The following is a 23,442-nucleotide window of genomic DNA, read 5'->3' as shown; positions in this document are numbered from 1 at the left end:
TCCTGAAGACACACAACATCAGAACCCAGCCTGTTGGTCTCATGATATATTACATGACGCTTTCTAGGGCTGTTCAGGCCCCTGACGTTGTACGTGGCCAGGTTTATTTTCATTGTCAGTGTGGTGTTTTGTGGCTGAGAAGATACCTGTGATGCTGCTGTTCTTGGTGAGGTTGTGGCTGATGGAGAAGTTTAGGTTCAGATGGATAAGGTCAAGGGTGTATTGGCTGCAACTGAAACACACAATAAAGGAAAAAACAAGACAAATTAGCAACAAGTTTGGTCAGAATAAACTTATAGGGACCAACAGGAGCAGAATTCTAAGGCGAACTCTGCTCAGTTCGGGGGAAAGTTCGTGTGAGGATTTCCCGGCGACATCTTCTGAAGGGAGAAATACGCTCATCCAAGAATAGTTGAGGGAAGTAAAAGGTGGACGAACCTAGAGTCCAACTGATAACTAAACAATATATAAGGTAAACATTTTCGATGTGTTACTAAAGTATAGGCCTGTTGAAAGATAGTATTCCAAAGGATCGAGCCTGGAGGAAGAGTTATCATAACTATAATTATAATAATAATATATAAAGTGTTACTGTGTTGAATTTCCTTGGGCCTAAACAAGACCCATGAGTCCCTGAAGATCAAGTAGAAGATTTAGAGTCCGGAGACGCCGCAGGCTTGTTTCTAGGTTTAATGTTCATAGATTTGAGAAACTTGTGGCCTTCTTCCGCAGATAGTATAGCAGTAGTTTTACCACTGTGGTGGACCAACAATTTAAGGGGAAATCCCCACTTGTATGGTATGTTATTATCCCTCAAGGGAATGGTAATATCTTGGAAGGATTTCCTACCTTCGATTGTAGCTTTGGATAAATCTGTAAATATCTTGAGATGGGAAAATGGTTCTGGGAAGCCGCCATTATCCCTGATGGCATTTTGAATCCTCTCTTTTATATGAAAGAAGTGGATCCTAAGAATGGTATCCCTCGGGGTATCTTTGGGTAGGTGGGCCGGCTTTGGTAATCTGTGGATTCTATCGATAATTGTCTCTTGGGGAATAAGTGACGGATCAATTTTCTTGAAGACTTTTTGAACATACTCCTCAAGCTTGGCAGGGGTGACAGATTCCGGGATGCCCCTGATTTTCACGTTATTCCTTCTACTTCTGTCTTCTAAATCTGCTAGTTTTCTTTCCAGCCTTATGAGTTCAGACCTCAGTTGCTGATTTTCGTCTGCAGACATCTCTGTTTGTTTTTCTAGCGACACCATTCTGGATTCATGATTTTCCAGTTTTTGATTAAACGTCTCAAACGTAGACTTAAAGATTTTCATTTGTGACTCTAATGTGGATTCTAGAGTGAGCTTCAGGTTATTATTAATTTTGTCGGCCAGTGAGGCCATATAAGCCTCGATGGTGTCATGGCTCGTTTCAACATGAGAGTCCAGTTTTGGTCTGGATTTGTCTGGGCTGGTATTTGGTGTTGAAGCCCAAGAATCATTGTCCGTGTCGTTTTTGGGGTCATTTAGAAAAGAAAGTTTCTCACTCCAAGCCCCCGGATTCCGTCTTTTTGAGGAAGCTGATGTATCCATGGAGTCAGTAATTTTGTGGGGCGTCCTGGATCTAGTAGGACTGATGGTATTCCCCAAATCGGAGGAAGGGTGAGATGATTGTCTCTTGTCTTTATCCGATTTGGCGGACATAGTAGTTGTGGAGGGAGTTTTTGGTTGTTTGAGGCTGTTTGATCTGTTTTGACTCATTTTATCGGTATGAATAGAACTAGGCTGCAGAGACAATGAGGGTGAGTTGGGAAGTGGTGGCAGCGACTTTCGTCACCCTTTTTTTTTTTTATTTGTTTATTATTTTAATTCTCTTTTGTTTTAGTTTGATTTCGTGTATGGCAAAAACCGTCTGGGCAGTCCACCAGTGATTTACGTTATGTGGGGAGTTGAAGCCAGCAGCACTATGGAGCTGGATTAGAAGGCTGCTCCTTTGACGTAAGATACGCCGGATTTTACGCAAATTGCGTATGTGGAGTGCGCAGCTGTGAATCAGGAAGCCGCTCTGAGAGAAGAGAGAGCGGCTCCCGATAAGCCCTGAGGGGGCTGAGAACGCAATTGAAGGAGGATATCCTGGTGGTGGTGGCGAGGACCCCAGGAGCTATTTGCAGTGGGGACGGTGAATGGCAATGCCTTCCCGTGCCGCTGTAGCTACGGCAGTCGGGTTTATCAGCCGGGGGGAGGTGCTCCTGCACAAGGCGCTTGTAAATATGGCTCTGAACCGCTGCCACAGATTCGCTCCTCAAGATTTTCCAGGCAGGTCTCGGGCAATTGTTCTGACCGCGGGAGGTTAGGTAGCGGAGGCAGGAGGGAAGGAAAGGTGTACCGTAATGAAGATGCAGCCGCGGGCGGCCGAAGTCTGAATTTCAGGCGCGCGCTATTGCCTCAAGCCACTCGGCGGTGTCAGCCGCGGCCAGGGAATGTCGCGCCTGCGCAGTGGGTTTTTTTTTTTTTTCTTTCTTCTGTAAAAGCACCTGAGTGCCCGTCAGCAAAAATTAATAGTTAATTGAAGAAATAAATCTTTCTGTGAACTATTATATGAGCGTCTTTGTCTCCGGTTACCTCAGAAATAGGCGGTAATCTTCTTTAGGAGCTCCTATGAGAGCCGTGGCCCAGGTGGGGGGTCGAATCAGGGCTGAGGGAGGGAGCCTGAGGTCCGGGATCCTCTATCCCTAGAGGGGGCTATAATAAGCCTGATATAAGCTCCTTTACGTGCCGAAGATAGTTCGGATGATTGCTGAGGGGGATTCTACCCCAATTCTTCAGGTGGGATCTGAGCCCAAGTAATACAGTCCGGGTATGGCCCGTAGGCCTCAACAGGCCCCGCAGTAAGTGTTAGGCCTCGCACGTACCAGACCTCAAAAGTCCGTGGGAACTGGCAAATAGGGCTCCAAAGGCCTGGGGTGTCACTCCTGAGTGACTCTGAGAGGATTTATGTGAGGATTTAGCCTGGATGGGCTATGATTTCAGTTGATTTAGGGTGGATGTGCCGGGAGATCTTAGACTGCACGTCCTACTCCATGACAGTCTAGGCCACGCCCCTCTTTAATTCTATGTTTTACAGGAATACGGCAACCAGAGCATGGAGGAGAGTCTCCTCTCCTCCAGACCCTGAGTACCATCCGCACATGAAGCGCTCACTTTACGCATGGTGGGCATAGCCACATGAGTAAAGTGACCGTTTCCAATGCGATACTATGGCGGCGGAATCGCCACGATTCTGCAGAATTAATGAACATGCTGCAGATTTTACCTCTATGCAATGCCGCAGTGGAAAAATCTGCAGCACTGGCACAGCAACTGCGAAATACCATAGGATTGCATCGGAATGCGTTTTGTTAGCGTTTTTTTAAGCAGCGGCAGTGGAGACACTTAAACGCAACGTGGGCACATAGCCTTAGTCTCTGGCTACGTTCACATGTTGAGTATTTGATCAGCATTTTACCTCAGTATCTGTAAGCCAAAACCAGTGGGTGATAACTACAGAAGTGGTGACGTGCTTCTATTATACTTTTCCTCTGTTCCACTTCTTGTTTTGGCTTACAGATATTGAGGTAAAATACTAACCAAATACTGAATGTGTGAACAATCAGTGATTCTGCAATCACCAATGAGCAGGGAAACAAGCAGCCCTAACAGCGCAACATTTTTAATGAATCTTAAATACTATTTTTAGTCCAAAACACATTCATTAAATTAAAAGAAGATTCCCAAAGATGTCCATATCCTTTAATTCTTAGGTCTCAGTCACATTATTCAGTTCTGAGTTATGATTGAAATATACAGACATATTAATGATCTTGTTTCCTTTTCCAGCTCAGTGTTTTGTCGCGGGGGAGAACAAGGGCTGACATTGCTAACAATAGTAGATGCAATATATTTTAGCACCCACATGAAAAACACTTATGTGCTGACAACTACTGATTCAGGAAACTTATAGGAAAATACATAGGAAATATGCCTGTGGTAGTAAAGTTATCCAACAAACGACCGATTCAACAATAAACGCCAAACATAAAATTCTAAAAACTTCAACAATAATAGTTAAAATGTAACTACAAAAACAATGGCACAATACCAAACAATGCACAGAAATATCAAGCAATCAAGGAGAATTCAAATAGAAGCAAACATTGCTTGGGAATGGTCTCTTCTATCTAAGGTGGCCATATATATTTGGTAACTTTCAGAGAACCCCATAATTTTGGCGGGACCAGACAACCATTTAATGTATATGGGAGTGTTTTGACTCTCCCTGACAGCTGATGAGGAAAAGGAAGATTGGGCATGACGGCATACAACATGTCCAATCCTCTAATAAGGAGAGATAAGGGAGATAAGCTGCTGCTGGAGTGGTAAACTGTACCTGTGTGTGGGGGAGAGGTAAACTGTACCTGTGGGTGGGGGAGAGGTAAACTGTACCTGTGTGTGGGGGAGAGGTAAACTGTACCTGTGGGTGGGGGAGAGGTAAACTGTACCTGTGCGTGGGGGAGAGGTAAACTGTACCTATGCGTGGGGGGAGAGGTAAACTGTACCTGTGCATGGGGGGAGAGGTAAACTGTACCTGTGCGTGGGGGGAGAGGTAAACTGTACCTGTGCGTGGGGGAGAGGTAAACTGTACCTGTGCGTGGGGGAGAGGTAAATTGTATCTGTGTACGAGGGAGAGGTAAACTGTACCTGTGCGTGGGGGAGAGGTAAACTGTAACTGTGCGTGGGGGAGAGGTAAACTGTACCTGTGCGTTGGGGAGAGGTAAACTGTATCTGTGTGCGGGGGAGAGTTAAACTGTACCTGTGTGTGGGAAAACGGATCACAAAAAATTATTTTTCCAACCAACATGGGCCGACAATCATCTAAAGTGTACAGCTGACGGCTATGTAAAGAGTATGTTAGGCATAGTGCTGGTATCTTTTCAGCAGAATAAAGAGGAGAGCACTACTACAGCTAATGGGTTATACTGTAGAGACAGCAACTACAACACCCAACATTCTGCATTCTTTCATAGCTCAGAAAGGCATGGCAGTCGGCACTCTTATATGCTGTAAAAGCCAAGTGCACACAGCAGACAGATGGTGAGCATAAAAGAGGATAGCAGAGGTACAGATGAAGAATTCTGATAGTCAGCTTTTAGGTAAATTTTGCACAGGAAATAAGAGTTACATCTCGGCAGAGAACACTTTCTATTTTCTTCATGTCTGAGGATATCAAGCATCAAATTTACCTCTACTTATTCCATCTATTACTGAACAGCGAAATTGATAGATTTTTTTTAGGCTTAAAGCCTCGTCTGCAAGTCGGCCACAAACATCATTATTGTAGATGGGTTTGGACCCAGTGCATCTTAAAATACCAGCTTCAGTTCATTAGACTGGGATTCTTTGCCCAAGGATATAATATTGTGAGAAAATATTGGTGCTATATTCTCTCCTGTAATTTGTGATTTCCAATAAACTATTTTCTCAAGAACCTTATTTCTTTACTATTACATCCTTGGAACAATGAGATGATGATAAACAGTCCGAACATTACAACGTATCTAAATATAGGACCGTAGGGAGTTTATCCGAGATGAATTCCTGCGAGGCCTGTACATATTCTCTGCCTGGAGCTTGTGCAGCCTTATATATTCTAGATCCTCTTAAGGAATCCAAGCTTCAGGCTGCTGGGAATCTGGATGGTTTCCAGTGCATGGGGGGACGGGCTGAATGGGAAGGTCACTTGGAAGAGGTATTTGCTATCCATCATTAACTGTGATCCATCTTCCCGACTGCTTAGCATGGACTAAAGAAATGAAATAAAAAAGTATAGATTTACAAAATAATAAGTAAAATTTACTAACAAATAAACAAATGAATGAATAAACATATTTAAAATCGACTAATATGATATTTTAGCCTCATATCGAGTTCTAATCTGTGGCAATGATTACCATTCAGCAAATAACTAAAGCCAATCACTTCTTAGTCTGGATGGGGGGAATCACTGAGAGGGTTATTTTGACTTTCCTATCTCACATGGGTGAATAAAACTTGTAAGTAGTGAAGATCATATAGTATGGATGTATGGCTAGATGTATAAATGTATAGAAGATATACCTGGACTATGAGTCCTTGTTTTCTAAAAATATCCCCTCCGTTAAGTAGAATAAATGACTACTATAAATCATGATTTATTATAATAAATGATGTTTCATAACTAACATTGGTGTATATTTATAGATAGCCAGATACCAAACAAAAGAAAACAGCAGCACTCTGTAAGCTCTAAAATGCAAACACTGAATATATGAAATTTTGACTGCATTTCTTCTAAAAGGCATATTCTTACAAATATGACTTGGTGCATAAATTGGCCAATTCCTGAGAGCCCACCAGCCATGACAAGGCGTACCTCTCTTGGGACCCTAACCTAATTTTTATCAAACATGCCCCTTCTGTGCTAAAACCCTACGAATCTAAAGGACAGGTAGGATATAGCACTAATTAAAAACTACCTTAGGCTGAAGGGAGAAGTGCACAGTCAGAAAAGGAGGCTGTCAACACCTCCAATAGTATACTGAAAAAAAACAGCACTTCCAAACATAATACAGCAAGTATATACAGACGCAAGATGCTATGAATGAATAGGATTTTTGTAGTGTACTACTGAAGGTGGTGACGGCCTCCAGATTTTGCTGAGCACTCCCAAATTTCTTATATTCTTTGTTTGCTTACAGCTTAATGCTTACAGAAAACTGCTGTATTCTTTGGATTGTAACGTATGCAGTTATAGCCGCTTGCACCGGTTCACACTTGCAGGTCAGAGTTGCTGGTCAGTTTTTTTGTAGATAGATAGATAGAGAGATCAGGTAGATAGACAGAGAGACAGTCAGATTTTTCTCAGCATACACGATACATTGTCCTTCTATTTTGTAAACTGATATAATGTTAGAAATAACACAGCTTGGAGAATTGATACACTGCATTTTTATGCTCGATGTGGTCTCTAAGGCATGTCGTTGGTAATTGCAATTTAAATATTTACTTATCTATTATACATAAGACAAACTACTGAAGGGAGATTGGCACCTGCTAGCAATTTATGGCAAACTTCTGTTAAGTCACCAGTAAGTGAAAAGAATCATGGGAGATGGCAGCATTACGCTACTTTACATGTTGCTACACTTGAGTAGATGTCTCACCGTTTGCTGCACCTGCACACGGTTTACAAGTCAACGGATTGCTTTTGTGGAACTCATTGTAAATATACCAAATACATGTCAGTATTTTAACTAGTCAATAAAAGTCAATATGGTTTGGTTTTTTTTCAAAATCTTATTGAAGGTCACAGATGAGGAATGATGAAATGTTGTAAGTTTTGAACGTTAATTAGCTTCCTCTTTTGGAAAATAATTTTTCTAAATACAATTTTCTACACGCGTGGTGTCTACAGTGAAACATGGTGGTGGCAGTGTCCTTATGTGGGGTTACATGAGGGTTGCTGGTGTCGAGGAGCTACATTTCAATGATGGTATCCCGAATTTACAGATATACTGTTCTATATTGAAAGAGGAGATGTTACTATTACTCTGTGCCCTTGGTAGACACTTTTCCAACACGACAATGATCAAAAACCCACATCTGTTGCATTTCTGAAGAACGTGATTCAGTGGCCAAGTATGCCTCCTGATCTGAACACAATATAACACATATGGCAAAGTCTGAAGAGACAAGTTGAACATCACTCTCCATCCAGCCTTCAGGCTCTAAAAAAGGTTATTATTAAAGAATGGGACATGATAGATATTACATTATGTCGCTAAAGTGTTCATTCCATGCTTAGAAGAAAAAGGTGCTATTCCTTAAAAATTATGGCTGTCATATAAATTACTGGATGTAATTATTGGTAAAATGGGGTGTGTTTATTTTTTAATCTACTAATTTGAGAAAAATTGAGGATTGTGGATTAGAATTGATATTATTAACCCTACTTTCATGTTCTGGCTTAAAAAAATGTTCTATGAAACTCAGTCTTGTAAAAATTTTGAAAATTGTAAGGCTGTGTTCACATGCAGCGTTGTTTTTTGCGGTTTCGCTGCATTTTTAAACGCACGATTTTACCGCGAAAACACAAAAAAAAGCATCCCATGTAATCCTATGGGATTCGGCAATGCTGTGCTAATACTGTGGATTTTTCCGCAGCAGAATCGTATCGCGGAAAAATACGCAGCATGCTCATTAATTTTGTGGAATCGCGGCGATTCCACACACACAGGAATGCATTGTTCTGCTTACTTTCCGCATGTGACTGTGCCCACCATGCGAAAATTAAGCAGAACATTTGCGGATGGTACCCACGGTCCGGAGGAGAGGAGATTTTCCTCCAGGCTCTGGGTATCATATCCCTGTAAAAAATAGAATTAAAATAAAAAATCGTCATATTCTCACCTTCCGATGTCCCTCGAAGCGTCACCAGGCCTCAGCGATGCTCCCGGCAGGTCCCTGTTATGATTGAGTCACCGTAGGAGGCAAAAACAGAAATGCTAGCTAAGTCCAGAAAACCAGAGAATTTGGCGGCTATCGGATTGCAGACCCCTGAACCTATGAACACAACTAGCAGTAGCCGTGGGGGGTTCCTACGATGCCCTAGACCCATCGATCACAGCCGGAGAAATAGCTAGGCCTAAAGAAAGAAAGGGGAAAACTAAACTGCCCCAGAGCAGACCCCAAAGCAATAGGCAGCCCCCAACATATAATGACGGTGAAGCAAGATGAAAACACTAACACAGGCAGAAAGATAGACTGAGCAAAGACGGGGCCCAATCTCACTAGATAGAAAAGGACAGGAAGGCTGCTGTCTGCAATCCGTAAAAAAACCCTATGAAAATAAGAGCCAACAGACTGACAGTGAAAAAGGCCCTGAAGACGCTAGGCTTCAAAAAAGCTATGTCAGTACTCAGGAGTATTCTGAAGACAGAGCTACAGGCAAAAGGAGATTCAGCTCACCCCAGCAGGGAATGGCAGAATCCAGAAAAGAAAGGAAAACAAAAACAAAACACTAATGCAAACAAGCAAAGCAGAAAAACTTAGCTTAGAGGAGCAGGAATCAGACTGGTGTCCTAGAAGTCCACAGAGAAATCACCCGCAGGGCAGAAGGGCGTCGGCAGCCTTATATCCAGTCCGTGACTCCACTCAGCCAGTCATCCTCATCAGGTTCAGGTGCCTGATAATCAGGCTCATTACCTTCCTTCACCAGAATAGGGAGTTCACCAGACCTCAGTGACGAAGGGGAAAATGAAATCACAACAGTACCTCCCCCTTGAGGAGGGATCACCGAACCCTCAACCACGCCACCAGGGCGATCAGGGTGAGCCCGATGAAAGGCACGCACCTATCTTTTGGCATGAATATCAGAGGCAGAGACCCAGGAATTATCCTCCTGACCATAACCCTTCCACTTAACCAAATACTGGAGTCTCCGTCTAGCCAGACAGGAATCCAGTATTTTCTCTACCTCATATTCCATGTTACCTTCAACCAATACAGGGTCCGGAGGTGCCACCCCAGGTTCAACAAACCTCTTCAACAAGGACTTATGGAACACATTATGGATTTTAAATGTGACAGGAAGAGCCAAACGGAAAGAGACCGGATTAATAATCTCCAAAATCTTGTAAGGTCCAATAAATTTAGGCTTAAACTTAGGAGAAGCCACCTTCATAGCATTATTTTTTGATGATAACCACACCATATCACCAATCTTAAACTAGGGACCAATGGTCCTATGTCGATTGGAAAACCGCTGGGCCTTTTCCTGGGAGAGAGATAACTTATCCACCACTTGGTCCCAGATCTGGTGCATTCTCTCCACCACAGTGTCAACACCTGCGCAGGCAGAAGGCTCCACCTGCCCTGAAGAAAATCGAGGATGAAACCCAAAGTTACAAAAAAAAGGTGACATCAAAGTGGCAGAACTAGCTCTATTATTTAAAGCAAATTCGGCCAAGGGCAAAAATGAAACCCAATCATCCTGATCAGCGGAAATAAAACATCTCAAATACGACTCCAAGGTGTGGTTTGTTCTCTCTGTCTGCCCATTGGTCTGAGGGTGAAAAGCAGAGGAGAAGGACAACTGAATTCCCAGCTTGGAACAGAAAGTCCTCCAAAATCTAGACACAAACTGAACTCCTCTGTCAGATACAATGTTCTCAGGAATCCCGTGTAAGCGAACCACCTGTTGCAAAAACAGGGGCACCAACTCAGAGGAAGATGGCAACTTAGGGAGTGGTACAAGATGAACCATCTTAGAGAACCTATCACAAATCACCCAAATAACAGTCATTCTTTGAGAGACCGGCATATCAGAGATGAAATCCATTGAAATATGGGTCCATGGCCTCCTGGGGACAGGCAAAGGCATCAAAAACCCACTAGAACGAGAACAAGATTTAGACCGGGAGCAAGTCCCACAGGACTGCACAAAATTCCTGACATCATGAGACAAGGTGGGCCACCAAAAAGAGCGACTCACCAGATCTCTAGTACCAAAAATACCTGGATGACCAGCCAATGCAGAGCAAGGAACTTCAGACATCACTCTCTTCTTCCACTGGTCAGGAACATACAACTTTCCACTGGGACAACGCTCAGGTTTGTCCTCCTGGAACTCTTGCAGAGCAAGTCTCAAATCGGGCGAGATGGCAGAAAGAACTACCCCTTCGCCTAAGATGGTAGCAGGCTTGGTCACCACAGGAGAATCAGCAAAGAAACTCCTAGAGAGGGCGTCTGCCTTGACATTCTTAGTTCCAGGAAGAAATGAGACCACAAAATCAAAACGTGTAAAAAACAAGGCCCACCTAGCTTGTCTAGGGTTCAAGCGTTTAGCCGACTCTAGATAAATCAAATTCTTGTGGTCAGTGAGGACCACAACTTGATGTTTAGCTCCCTCCAACCAATGTCTCCACTCCTCAAATGCCCATTTCATGGCCAACAGTTCCCGATTCCCCACATCATAGTTACGTTCAGATGGAGAGAACTTTCGGGAAAAGAAAGCACAGGGATTCATTTTAGCTGTTACAGGATCCTTTTGGGACAAAACAGCTCCTGCACCAATCTCAGAAGCATCCACCTCTACCTGGAACGGAAGTGAGACATCAGGTTGCCGCAAAACCGGGGCGGAGGTAAATCTTCGCTTCAGCTCCTGAAAGGAAGCAACAGCCTCCGGAGACCAATTCAACACATCAGCACCCTTCTTAGTCAGATCAGTCAATGGCTTGGCAATACTAGAAAATTTTGCTATAAATTTCCGATAAAAATTAGCAAAACCCAAAAACTTCTGGAGGGCCTTCAAAGAAGTGGGCTGAACCCAATCATAAATGGCCTGTACCTTGGCCGGGTCCATTTCAATAGTTGACGGAGACAAAATAAATCCCAAAAATGAAATCCTCTGTACTCCAAAAAGGCATTTCGATCCTTTGACATACAGGGAATTCTCCCTCAAGATCCGGAACACAGTCCGAATATGTTCCACATGAGAATCCCAATCCTTGGAGAAGATCAAAATATCATCCAGATAGATAATCAAAAATTTATCGACAAAGTCTCGGAAAATATCGTTCATGAAGCACTGGAAGACAGAAGGGGCATTAGTGAGCCCAAAAGGCATCACCAGGTACTCAAAATGTCCCTCCGGAGTATTAAACGCCGTCTTCCATTCATCCCCCTGCTTAATGCGGATAAGATTATACGCCCCCCTGAGGTCAAGCTTGGTAAACCAGCAAGCACCTCTAACTCTAGAGAATAGATCCGAAATCAGGGGTAACGGATACTGATATTTAATAGTAATTTTATTGAGAGCACGATAATCAATACAAGGCCTTAAAGAACCATCCTTTTTGGCCACAAAAAAAAAAAACCGGCACCTATGGGTGAAGAGGACGGTCTAATATGACCCTTCTCCAACGCCTCCTTAATATAGGACCGCATAGCCTCGTGCTCGGGTACAGATAAATTGAAGAGCCAACCCTTGGGAAATTTACACCCCGGGCTTAGTTCAATTGCACAGTCATAACTCCTATGAGGAGGCAAGGACGCAGACTCATTCTCACTAAATACATCATAAAAGTCCGCCAAATAGTCAGGAACATCATGCGACTGAGGAGAGGTAGAAAAAACCGGAGCCTCACTAAAGGTACACCGACAACCCCAACTCACCACAGACACAGATTTCCAATCCAAAACTGGATTATGAATTTGCAACCAGGGAAACCCCAGAACAACGGCATCATGCAGACCATGCAACACCAAAAATCTGCAATTTTCTTGATGGTCTGGGGCGACCCGCATGACCACCTGGGTCCAAAACTGAGGTTTATTTTTAGCCAAAGGAGTAGCATCAATCCCCCTCAAAGGGATAGGCGTCTGCAGAGGTGTCATCGGAAATCCACAACGTTTAGCAAAATCCAAGTCCATTAGGTTTAGCGCTGCTCCCGAATCCACAAAAGCCTTGGCGGAAAATGTGGACAGGGAGCAGATCAGAGTAATTGCCAGAAGAAACTTAGGTTGAACACCACCAACAGAAAACGTGTGTGCAAAGCGTTTCTCTCGTTTAGGACAAACAGAAATAATATGCAAGGCATCTCCACAGAAAAAACACAGCTTATTACGCCTTCTGAACTCCTGACGTTGCGCCTTAGGCAAAACTCTATCACATTGCATAGGTTCAGACGTCTGTTCAACCGGTGGCAACACCTCTGGTGCAATCCTGCGTTCACGTAAACGCCGATCAACCTGAATGGCTAATGACATAGAATCGTCCAGACCAGAGGGAACAGGAAATCCCACCATAGTATCTTTTACTGCTTCTGACAAACCCTTCCGAAAGAGAGCAGCCAAGGCATTATCATTCCAGGTAGTAAGGACCGCCCACTTTCGGAACTTTTGACAGTACAACTCTGCAGAATCTCAACCCTGGTTCAATGCCAACAGGGTCTTTTCAGCCTGATCAATAGCATTAGGTTCGTCATACAACAACCCCAAAGCTTGAAAGAATGCGTTCACATTAGTCAGAATAGGATCATCTGGTTTCAAAGAAAACGCCCAATCCTGGGGATCGCCACGGAGCAAAGAGATGACAATTTTAACCTGCTGCGCGGAGCTCCCTGACGAGTTAGGCTTCAAGGCAAAAAATAATTTACAATTATTTTTGAAACTCAAAAAATTTAGATCGATCCCCAAAAAATACATCAGGTGTAGGGATCTTTGGTTCAACAGCATGCGAACGAGCAAGGTAGGCGGAAATTCCCCGTACTTCCGCAGCGAGCTGCTCCACATGATCAGACAATTGCTTTATCTCCATTGAGAGAAAAAAAAAAAATTCCCCCTACGGCCTCAGAGATATAGAGGAAAGAATATACGCACACCTTTTTTTTTTTAAACACAATTCCTTCCTGCTATTGAGTACCCTAGGATCTGCGGTATGGCGGGTGATTCTGTTATGATTGAGTCACCGTAGGAGGCAAAAACAGAAATGCTAGCTAAGTCCAGAAAACCAGAGAAGTTGGCGGCTATCGGATTGCAGACCCCTGAACCTATGAACACAACTAGCAGTAGCCGTGGGGGGTTCCTACGATGCCCTAGACCCCTCGATCACAGCCGGAGAAATAGCTAGGCCTAAAGAAAGAAAGGGGAAAACTAAACTGCCCCAGAGCAGACCCCAAAGCAATAGGCAGCCCCCAACATATAATGACGGTGAAGCAAGATGAAAACACTAACACAGGCAGAAAGATAGACTGAGCAAAGACGGGGCCCAATCTCGCTAGATAGAAAAGGACAGGAAGGCTGCTGTCTGCAATCCGTGAAAAACCCTATGAAAATAAGAGCCAACAGACTGACAGTGAAAAAGGCCCTGAAGACGCTAGACTTCAAAAAAGCTATGTCAGTACTCAGGAGTATTCTGAAGACAGAGCTACAGGCAAAAGGAGATTCAGCTCACCCCAGCAGGGAATGGCAGAATCCAGAAAAGAAAGGAAAACAAAAACAAAACACTAATGCAAACAGGCAAAGCAGAAAAACTTAGCTTAGAGGTGCAGGAATCAGACTGGTGTCCTAGAAGTCCACAGAGAAATCACCCGCAGGGCAGAAGGGCGTCGGCAGCCTTATATCCAGTCCGTGACTCCACTCAGCCAGTCATCCTCATCAGGTTCAGGTGCCTGATAATCAGGCTCATTACCTTCCTTCACCAGAATAGGGAGTTCACCAGACCTCAGTGACGAAGGGGAAAATGAACTCACAACAGGTCCCGTTCCCAGTGATGCATTGCGGCAATGACCTTTGATGACGTCGCAGTCTCGCGACACTGTAGCGGTCTCGCCAAACCGCGACATCAAAGGTCATTGGCGCAATGCATCACTGGGAACGGGACCTGCCGGGAGCATCGCGATGATCGGGAACGCTGCGCCGGACGGTGAGAAAAACACTAATTTTTTTTATTATTTTAAACTTTATATCTTTTTACTACTGATGCTGCATAAGCAGCCTTAATAGTAAAAAGTAGGTCACACTCGTCAAACACTATGTTTGACGAGTGTGACCAACCTGTCAATCATTTTTCCAAGCGATGCTACAGATCGCTTGGAAAACGATAGCATTCCGCAAGCTAATTATGCTTGCAAATCGCTAGTTTTTCCGCAGGAAATAGGCGGGAATTAAAATGCTGTTTTCTCGCATATTTCCCGCGGAATGGAATTAAGGAATTCCCGCGGAAATTTCAGCGGCAATTCCGTAACATGTACACATAGCCTAAAAATGAGATATTTATTAAAATCAAAATTTACAAAGGGGGTGGTCCATGATGGTCTGTGTGAGATTCTTTTTTTTCCTTTTTTTTTTAACTAATCCATGCTGCGATTTTTTTCTCACGAACAGTCCGAAAAAAAACATTAATCTAAACAGCACTATTGAATAACATGGGTCAGTGTGCTGTCCAGTTAAAAATCAGAGAGCACACGTCCGAATTATATGCTCGTCAGGACACCTTAGACTGCTTTACCAAATTTTTGGTTTACAAATAAAAGCAATTGAAATTTGCAAATTTTCAAAATATCGCCATTTAGGATGTGTCTTATCTCTGCTGAGATCAAATAAATTAATCTATAAACAGTGAAAGTTACACCACTAAGCAAATACATGTGTAAAATAACTGTATTAGTATATACCATAATCGTAAAGTTAAAAGATGTGTACTAATTAGTGTATGGTTTATAATGAAAAAGCCCAAAATATGGCTATTTATCCCAATACATGTGTCTATGTAATGGGTCCCATGACAAAGGTTCACCCAAAACGTGCCAGGCTGACGCCACCATACCGTAGTGACCATTATTATATTTGTACAGTGGGTACGGAAAGTATTCAGACCTCTTTAAATGTTTCACTCTTTGTTTCATTGCAGCCATTTGGTAAATTCAAAAAAGTTCATTTTTTGTCATTAATGTACACTCTGTACCCCATCTTGACTGAAAAAAAAAAACAAAAATGTAGAAATTTTTGCAAATTTATTAAAAAAGAAAAACTGAAATATCACATGGTCATAAGTATTCAGACCCTTTGCTCAGACATTCATATTTAAGTTATATGCTATCCATTTCCTTGTGATCCTCCTTGAGATGGTTCTACTACTTCATTGGAGTCCATCTGTGTTTAAACTGATAGGACTTGATTTGTAAAGGCACACACGTGTCTATGTAAGCCTTAAAAATCTCACAGTGCATGTCAGACCAAATGAGAATCATGAGGTCAAAAGAACTGGCCACGAAGCTCAGAGACAGAATTGTGACAAGGCACACATCTGGCCAAAGTTACAAAATAATTTCTGCAGTACTCAAGGTTCCTAGGAGCACAGTGGCTTCTATAATCCTTAAATGGAAGAAGTTTGGGACCACCAGGAGTCTTCCTAGACCTGGCCGTCCAGCCAAACTGAGCAATCGTGGGAGAAGAGCCTTGGTGAGAGAGTTAAAGACGAACCCCAATATCACTGTGGCTGAGCTCCAAAGATGCAGTAGGGAGATGGGAAAAAGTTCCACAAAGTCAGCTATCACTGCAGCCCTCCACCAGTCGGCCCTTTATGGCAGAGTGGCTCGACGGAAGCCTCTCCTCAGTACAAGACATGAAAGCTCGCATAGAATTTGCTAAGAAACACATGAAGGATTCCCAGACTATGAGAAATAACATTCTCTGGTCTGATGAGACAAAGATAGAACTTTTTGGTGATAATTCTAATCAGTATGTGTGGAGAAAACTAGGCACTACTCATCACATGCTCAATAAAATCCCAACAGTGAAACATGGTGGTGACAGCATCATGCTATGGGAGTGTGGATCGCCCGCCAGGGCAGTGGGGTACTCGGTACTGGGCTGGTATCTGAGGGAAGTGTCACAGTAGCGGTGACCCGGTCCGCGGCCCTGGGCGTCCATGTAAAAGAATAGTGTGGCTGATGATTAAAGTTTATGAGTGGATGATACGTGACGCAACCTGTGGTGCTCAGCAATGAAGATGTTAAGCCAACGCTGCAAACAGATCCTCTGGGACAGATGGTGTGGTGCAGCAATGATGTTGTAACCCTCCACAGGCAGGGCTGCAGTCCCAGGGCAGAGTAGATGAAGAGTATAGGTGTTGAGGAAGAGGGTGTAGTGTTTGGCACAGAGATGTAGCAGTGCTGGAGAGTTTGCAGGAAGGAGGCAAGGACACAATAGGGTGCAGTTTCTTTTACCTTTACTTTGCTTGGTAAATGCAGTCCAGAATTCCAGATTACAGATGGAACAGAGGCTGGCCGGCCTGGAAGCAACTTAGGAATCTCTCTATGCAGATGGGTTGTGTAGTCTCCTTTCTAGCACTTATTTTAGGTACTTGCAGTACTGTGTTACACTGAAGTTCCACTTGCTTGTTCTCACTTAGAACTCCCTCGTATGACAGACAGTTGTAGCCTTCTTCTGGCTCACCCGTTGCTGTTGTGCCGCCGAGTCTTATATGGGAACAGAGCATTTACAGCTTCCTATTCCTCCGGTGTCTGTCACAGGGACATCAATATCCATACAATCTTGGAGACTGAGCTCCAGGTCATGCGCTATGGCTAGAAGTGAGCTCTGAACTTTGCTCAATCTTCCAGCTCCTCTCCTCACATCTACACACGTTGCCCTCCTCACACGAACTCCTAATTTTTCCCCTTCCTGGCCCCCAGAGAGCAGCTCCTCCCCAGTTTTGGTTCAGAGCTCCCTCTGCTGGCTTGGAATGGGAACTGTGTTGTGTGTTGTGATTAACTGCCAGAGAGACCCTTTCATTGCTTCCAAGCATGACGTCACACTCCCTAGGAGGAAGGTAATGCCACTGTGGCGACCATACTCCTGGGGGCACCACAAGTGCTTTTCAGCTTCAGGGTAAGGATGACTGGTTGCAATTGAAGGAAACATGAATGCAGCCAAGTACAGAGATATCCTGGATGAAAACCTCTTCCAGCGTGCTCTGGACCTCAGACTTGGCCGAAGGTTCACCTTCCAAAAAGACAATGACCCTAAGCACATAGCTAAAATAACAAAGGAGTGGCTTCAGAACAACTATGTAACCATTCTTGACTGGCCCAGCCAGAGCCCTGACCTAAACCCAATTGAGCATCTCTGGAGAGACCTGAAAATGCCTGTCCACCAACGTTCACCATCCAATCTGACAGAACTGGAGAGGATCTACAAGGAAGAATGGCAGAGAATTCCCAAATCCAGGTGTGAAAAACTTGTTGCATCATTTCCAAGAAGACTCATGGCTGTACTAGCTCAAAAGGATGCTTCTATTCAATACTGAGCAAAGGGTCTAAATACTTATGACCATCTGATATTTCAGTTTTTCTTTTTTTAATAAATTTGCAAAAATGTCTACATTTCTGGGTTTTTTTCAGTCAAGATGGGGTGCAGAGGGTATATTACTGAGAGCAAAAATGAGCTTTCTTGAATTTACCAAATGGGTGCAATGAAACAAAGATTTAAAGGGGTCTGAATACTTTCCGTACCCACTGTATGTGTAATGGCTGTAGTGAGCTACTGGGATTCTGTACAACTTTGACACGTTTCGTATGATTTTTTTCTATATGTAGCTCACATCTCCTTCTTTTCCAGACCGGGCAATAGTGTTATTTGGTATGTGCACATGTCATATCTCTTTCTTTGTCTAATCCTGTGGTAATTATACTTAATTTTTCGACCCACTGAACAGACATATGTGTCTATGTAACTGACCTTATTTCATAGTCTCTAGTAGGTTGCTATGCCTCCGATGGTGTAGACATTTTGCGTTGGGACTCATTTTTAATCCTTATGAATTTGCAGTAATAAAGTATGTGTTTTTACAGCAATATCTTGTTGCATTTTTTTGCCATAATTTTCATAGGGGCATATCTTTAAAAAAGATCTCAACATGAAAAGCCACAATCTCAAAAAATGTGCTGCAGAGGAACCAGGTACCCCTCGAATCCAATCCTGAATACCAAGTAGTGTCACCGAACGGTTATACAATATCAATCTTTTTTTTTACACTCGGACGGTTTAGTGATACAGAATGACTTTTCATCATAGCTTCTGGGTACACATAAAAAGGATGTCCAGGAGGTGAAAAAGGGAGAAAATATTTCTAAACCACCTGCATATATCTACAGCTCCATGAATGTATTACCTGAACTTTACGAACAAATGAGGGTGTAACTCGCTTTTCAAAATCATCAATAGGCGTGTAAGAGTTCAGTATTTTAACAATCTGTAATAAATAATAAAGAAAACAATGCAGTTAAATCAACATGTCTTATCACTTGGGGTGCAACTGGGTAAATAATAATGAGTCACATCTGGAATTCAGAGGGAATCTGTCAGTAGGATCAACATTCTTATGCCGTCTATAAGGGCATGCAGGTCATAGAAACCTGAAAACAATGACACCTTGATATCTGTGATCCGATGTTTTATTCCAGAGATATCCACATTTTTCTTAATATGTAAATGAGCTGATAAGATCTATGAGAGGGGGAAATAGATCTCCTTGATATATCAAGACATCTTCTTTCTGTAGAGGCTATTTGCTTATTTTAATTCCTAGAAGAAGGAATGATCCCCCTCAGAACACCAGTCAGAGGAGTCTGACATAGCAATATCAGATCTCCTGCTTTGCACTGAGGTGGGGTCAATATCCCGAAACACGTGTCTGCAAGTGGAGTTTCTGGTTTGGCTTCTTATCCTAACTCATGCAGCAATATTGACCTTTAGGATTGCTACATCCAATAAGTGGCGCCCGAGATCAAGTCATCCTTCTGAAGTGGCTATTTGTATATATAAAGTCCCAGGGGAGCATTATATGGCGTATAAGTCTCCTTATGTCAGCTTGACACTCTCTGGCAAGGAGAAACGTTCCCCTTTAAACCCTTAGGGTACCGTTACACATAGCGATGCACCAGCGATCCCAACAATGATATGGATCGCTGGTGCATCGCTAAGTGGTCGCTAGTGAGCTGCCACACAGGAAGATCTCACCAGCGACATAGCTGGGGTCGGGGGTCGCTACTTACCTGTCAGACGCGGCGATCCTGACGTCCTCCTGCCCGCGTCCACGCGTCGCTCGTCGGCACCACAGGAAGCGATGATGATCCAGGACCTTCTCGCGCGATCAGCGATAATCAGCGGGGGAGCCGGTCGGAGGTAAGTATCACATGTAGCGATATCGCTAGCAATACCGCTGCTACGTCACAAAATCGGTGACTTTACAGCGATATCGCAGTGTGTAACGGGGGCTTTAGTTAAGCACAGCTATTTTATTGCCTTTTTGGTGGCATATGTTGTAAATGTTACATGACCCTGCTGAGTGCCTGACTACAAGTTACAGATAGGTCTCATAGGAAATGACCTGATAGCAAACATAAAGAGTCACATTTTAAATTGTACCAATGAACAGGTCAAATATTTGCAGTACTTATTGCACACTGCAAAAGCTATTAGAGACATAATGCCATAAGGCTGGGTCACGACTGGCTGTTATGGTCATGGGAAATGGCATTTCAATGGGTGTGATGTCACTGGTCATGAGTTTGCTCTGGCGCTGAAGAAATTATTTCCCAAGACTACAAGTTTATTGGAAATATCTGAGTTTTACAACCTCCAGTGAAATGCAGTTTTATGAAATACACTGCAGTCTTGAAAAGCCCTCAACCCAGGAGAGATCTGCATCCACTCTTGGAGAATGTCAATTCTTTCGTGTTATTCAAGCATTTGGGAGAGACTTCACTTATGTCATTTATTGTATACAGATGAATAGAGTGACAAAAGAAAACTATGATAAAAGGATGGGAGAGTAACATTACCTGGACTGTAGAAAGTGCAGAGCAGCGATCACATATTTCTTTAGCATCTTCATCTTTGATTTTTTTGACTTGTAACAACCATGCCGCTTGGGAAAGAGGTTCTAGGGTTTCCTTGGCTGCACTACCATGCAGATTCTTTCCTTGTAGCCATTCTTCCAGATAGCTTATATTACATCTAGACAAAAGTTAATGACATGGGTGAATGGTAAAGTTTGCATAAAGTCAGGAGGATGCAAAGGAGGTCACTAAAATGCATTATGTTTCCTACAAAGTTCAACGTTAGAGAATTTAAAACAAGTTGAGTGAATCCAAAGGTGCTGCATCACCTACAATATTAATGTGAATGACAGCCCATAATCATTGTAGATTTTGCATGGTAAAATAGCAGCATTGCATAATAGTGTACAGCCGGACAACGTTTCATAGTGTATCTGAAACAAGGGTAATATGTAGCATAGAGACATACTGTGTGTTTGTTATGCTGCCCATAAAAAGTGACCCCCAACCTGGTTCGAATAAATAGTATAAGGAAATATATGTCTCTCCTCACTACAGGCAGTGGCATTATTACTAAACAAGGAGTGTATTAGAGCTCGGTCCCCAATTTTGGTGTACAGGCAATTCTCCCCACACATCTAACCTTATAATTCCCTAATGCACATCAAATATAAACCAGGAACAGGTCTGCTGTTATTCTTTTTTACACTTCGTGAACAATTATTTTTTAATTTGTATTTTTGCTGATTAATCTTATTATTGAACAACTACAGTGCTGTCGGGCAATCCAAGAGGTTCATAAACCGGTATAACAGGCCAAGTTAACCCCTGTCCAGATTAAACACGGGTACAGTTTTGTCCAGACCAGAGTATACACCGGGGGATAAACTGTCCTAGGCCACACTATACCTAGACCAAACTATACCCCTTCAGGCTGCAATATACCCCTCTATTATATGAGCCCTTGTAAATGAGATAGATTTTAGATGCCAATTTTGAATAACTTAAAACTGACTTACACAGAGTGGGAATGTATTTGTGTTGCTAATCACATGATGAAGATGGATCTTATAATACATTGTGACTGGTAACGGACAACAGTCATTACCTCTGAGATACCCTGCTGTTCATTAAGATTAGTGCTTTTACCTTAAGGCTATGTCACACATAGCGACTCACCAGCGATCCCGACAACAATATCAACGTGTCAGGATCGCTGGTGAGTCGCTACATGATCGCTGGTGAGCTGTCAAACAGACAGCTTCACCAGCGATCAGCACCAGCAACGCCGAGCGTGCGGCGTCGTTGTGTACTTTAGTTACCAGCGCGCTGATGCAGGGAGCTGGTAACTAAGGTACACATCAGGTTTCTAAGGGGCGTGCGTCCCTTAGATACCCGATGTGTACCTTAGTTACCAGCTGATCGCTGGTCTCCCGCCTGTCACACGCAGCGATGCGTGCTGGCCAGCGGGAGACCAGCGATCAAAGAAATGTCCAGGGCTTTCCAAGAGCGATCAGCGATACTGGCAGGGGGGCCGGTCTCTGATCTCTGTCACACACAGCGATCTCTAGCGAGATCGCTATGTGTGACGGGGCCCTTATTACAACTTGATCTATCACTTCACTTTTCTCGCCCAGTCTCCGATTGGTTGTAAAGTTTGCAGATCTCTTTCTATCATACTCATACACACAGCTGCTTTTAATGTGTTACCTCATTATATCTTTATGGAAGTCTAATATTTTTACTGATTGAAGTTTTTTTGGTTCAAGTAATAAAAGTCTATGGGTTTAAGATTTAAGTCAGTTATCTTCTCACATAACATATCTGACAAACCTCAATTCCCAAAAACTAATTCTTGTGTACATCACTCAACACTGCTGATATCAAGGGCGGTATAATCTGTCATGAGGGGTATGAAATGGCCTAGGCCAATTTATACGCTGGAGTATAAATTGGCCCAGGCCATAATATGGTTGGGGTATAATCACACCTAGGCCGTTTTAAACAAGGGTATAGTCTGGACTCGGGGTATACTATGGCCTGTTACACCGGAATACAGCATTTAAGAAAGTAAAAGTGAGGTTTTATATTTCTGAGGAGAATGTCTGTGTGCAGAATTATTGAGCAACTACAAATGTATATAATTTTTATCAAAATAAATGAAAAACGTAAATGTCTCCATCTCATTTGTTTGGTTGTTATTCTCACTTTAACATATAAACACAACTCAAAATATACAAAATAAATTTTTGACATAACAATAACAGTCATAAGCTCCATCCATGGAGTCTGCCAGTTCCTTAATCTGTTGACGTTCAACTATTTGGGCAACACCAACCACAGTCTCCCAGACACCGTTCAGAGAGGTGTATAGTTTTCCTTCACCATAAATCTCCCATTTCAGAAGGGTCCACAAGTTCTTACTGTTATGATTGGGTCACCGAGGAGGAGAGCAGGTCCAGGCTAAGCCACAGAAAACCAGAGAGGTTGGTACCTAAGCGGATTGCAGACCCCTGATTCTATCCACACATCTAGCAGTAGCCGTGGAGCGTACCTACGATGATCCTAGACGCCTTGGCACAGCCGGAGAGCTAACTAAGCCTAAAGCAAGAAAGGGGAAATCTAAACTGCCCCAGAGCAGACCCCCTAAGGAATAGATAGCCCCCAAGCATATATTGTCGGTGAGACAAGATGAAAACACAAACACAGGCAGGAAAATAGACTGAGCAAATGATGGGGCCCACAATGACTAGACAGGACAGGAAAGGAAAGAAACTGTCTGCAATCACGCAAAAAACCCTGCAAAAAAATCCAACACGTCTGATGCAAAAACACTGAAGTCACACGACTTCGCCCCCACTATAACAGCACTTTGGTATATTCTAAAAGCAGAGCAAAAAGAGACCAATCTAACAGGGGATAAAACAAACTGGCACAAGCAGTAACATATGGGCGGTGATTCAGCACAGCCCAAGCCGGAGCTGACTGACCCGCACCAAGAAGAGATAGACAAAACCAGATCAAATG

General features: G+C 43.2%; 1 protein-coding gene across 1 annotated transcript in view; it reads right to left on the bottom strand.

Annotated features, from left to right (window-relative positions):
* Positions 1 to 3,762: 3,762 nt before the first annotated feature.
* MYO5C (myosin VC) overlaps positions 3,763 to 23,442 on the bottom strand; it is a 483,348-nt gene continuing 463,668 nt past the window's right edge. Inside the window, exons 39-41 of the mRNA XM_073568417.1 lie at positions 20,419 to 20,593; positions 18,747 to 18,827; positions 3,763 to 5,834 (exon numbers count right to left, since the gene is read on the bottom strand). Of these exons, the coding sequence (XP_073424518.1) occupies positions 5,682 to 5,834; positions 18,747 to 18,827; positions 20,419 to 20,593 (409 nt within the window). The 3' untranslated portion in view covers positions 3,763 to 5,681. The remainder of the gene's footprint in view (positions 5,835 to 18,746; positions 18,828 to 20,418; positions 20,594 to 23,442) is intronic.

The sequence above is a fragment of the Dendrobates tinctorius genome, unplaced genomic scaffold (genome assembly GCF_039654945.1).
Source record: "Dendrobates tinctorius isolate UK_male_01 unplaced genomic scaffold, ASM3965494v1 ptg000022l, whole genome shotgun sequence".
Taxonomy (NCBI): Eukaryota; Metazoa; Chordata; class Amphibia; order Anura; family Dendrobatidae; genus Dendrobates; species Dendrobates tinctorius.
The sequence above is the reverse complement of the archived record's forward strand: the minus strand, read 5'-3'. Positions and strand labels throughout refer to the sequence as shown.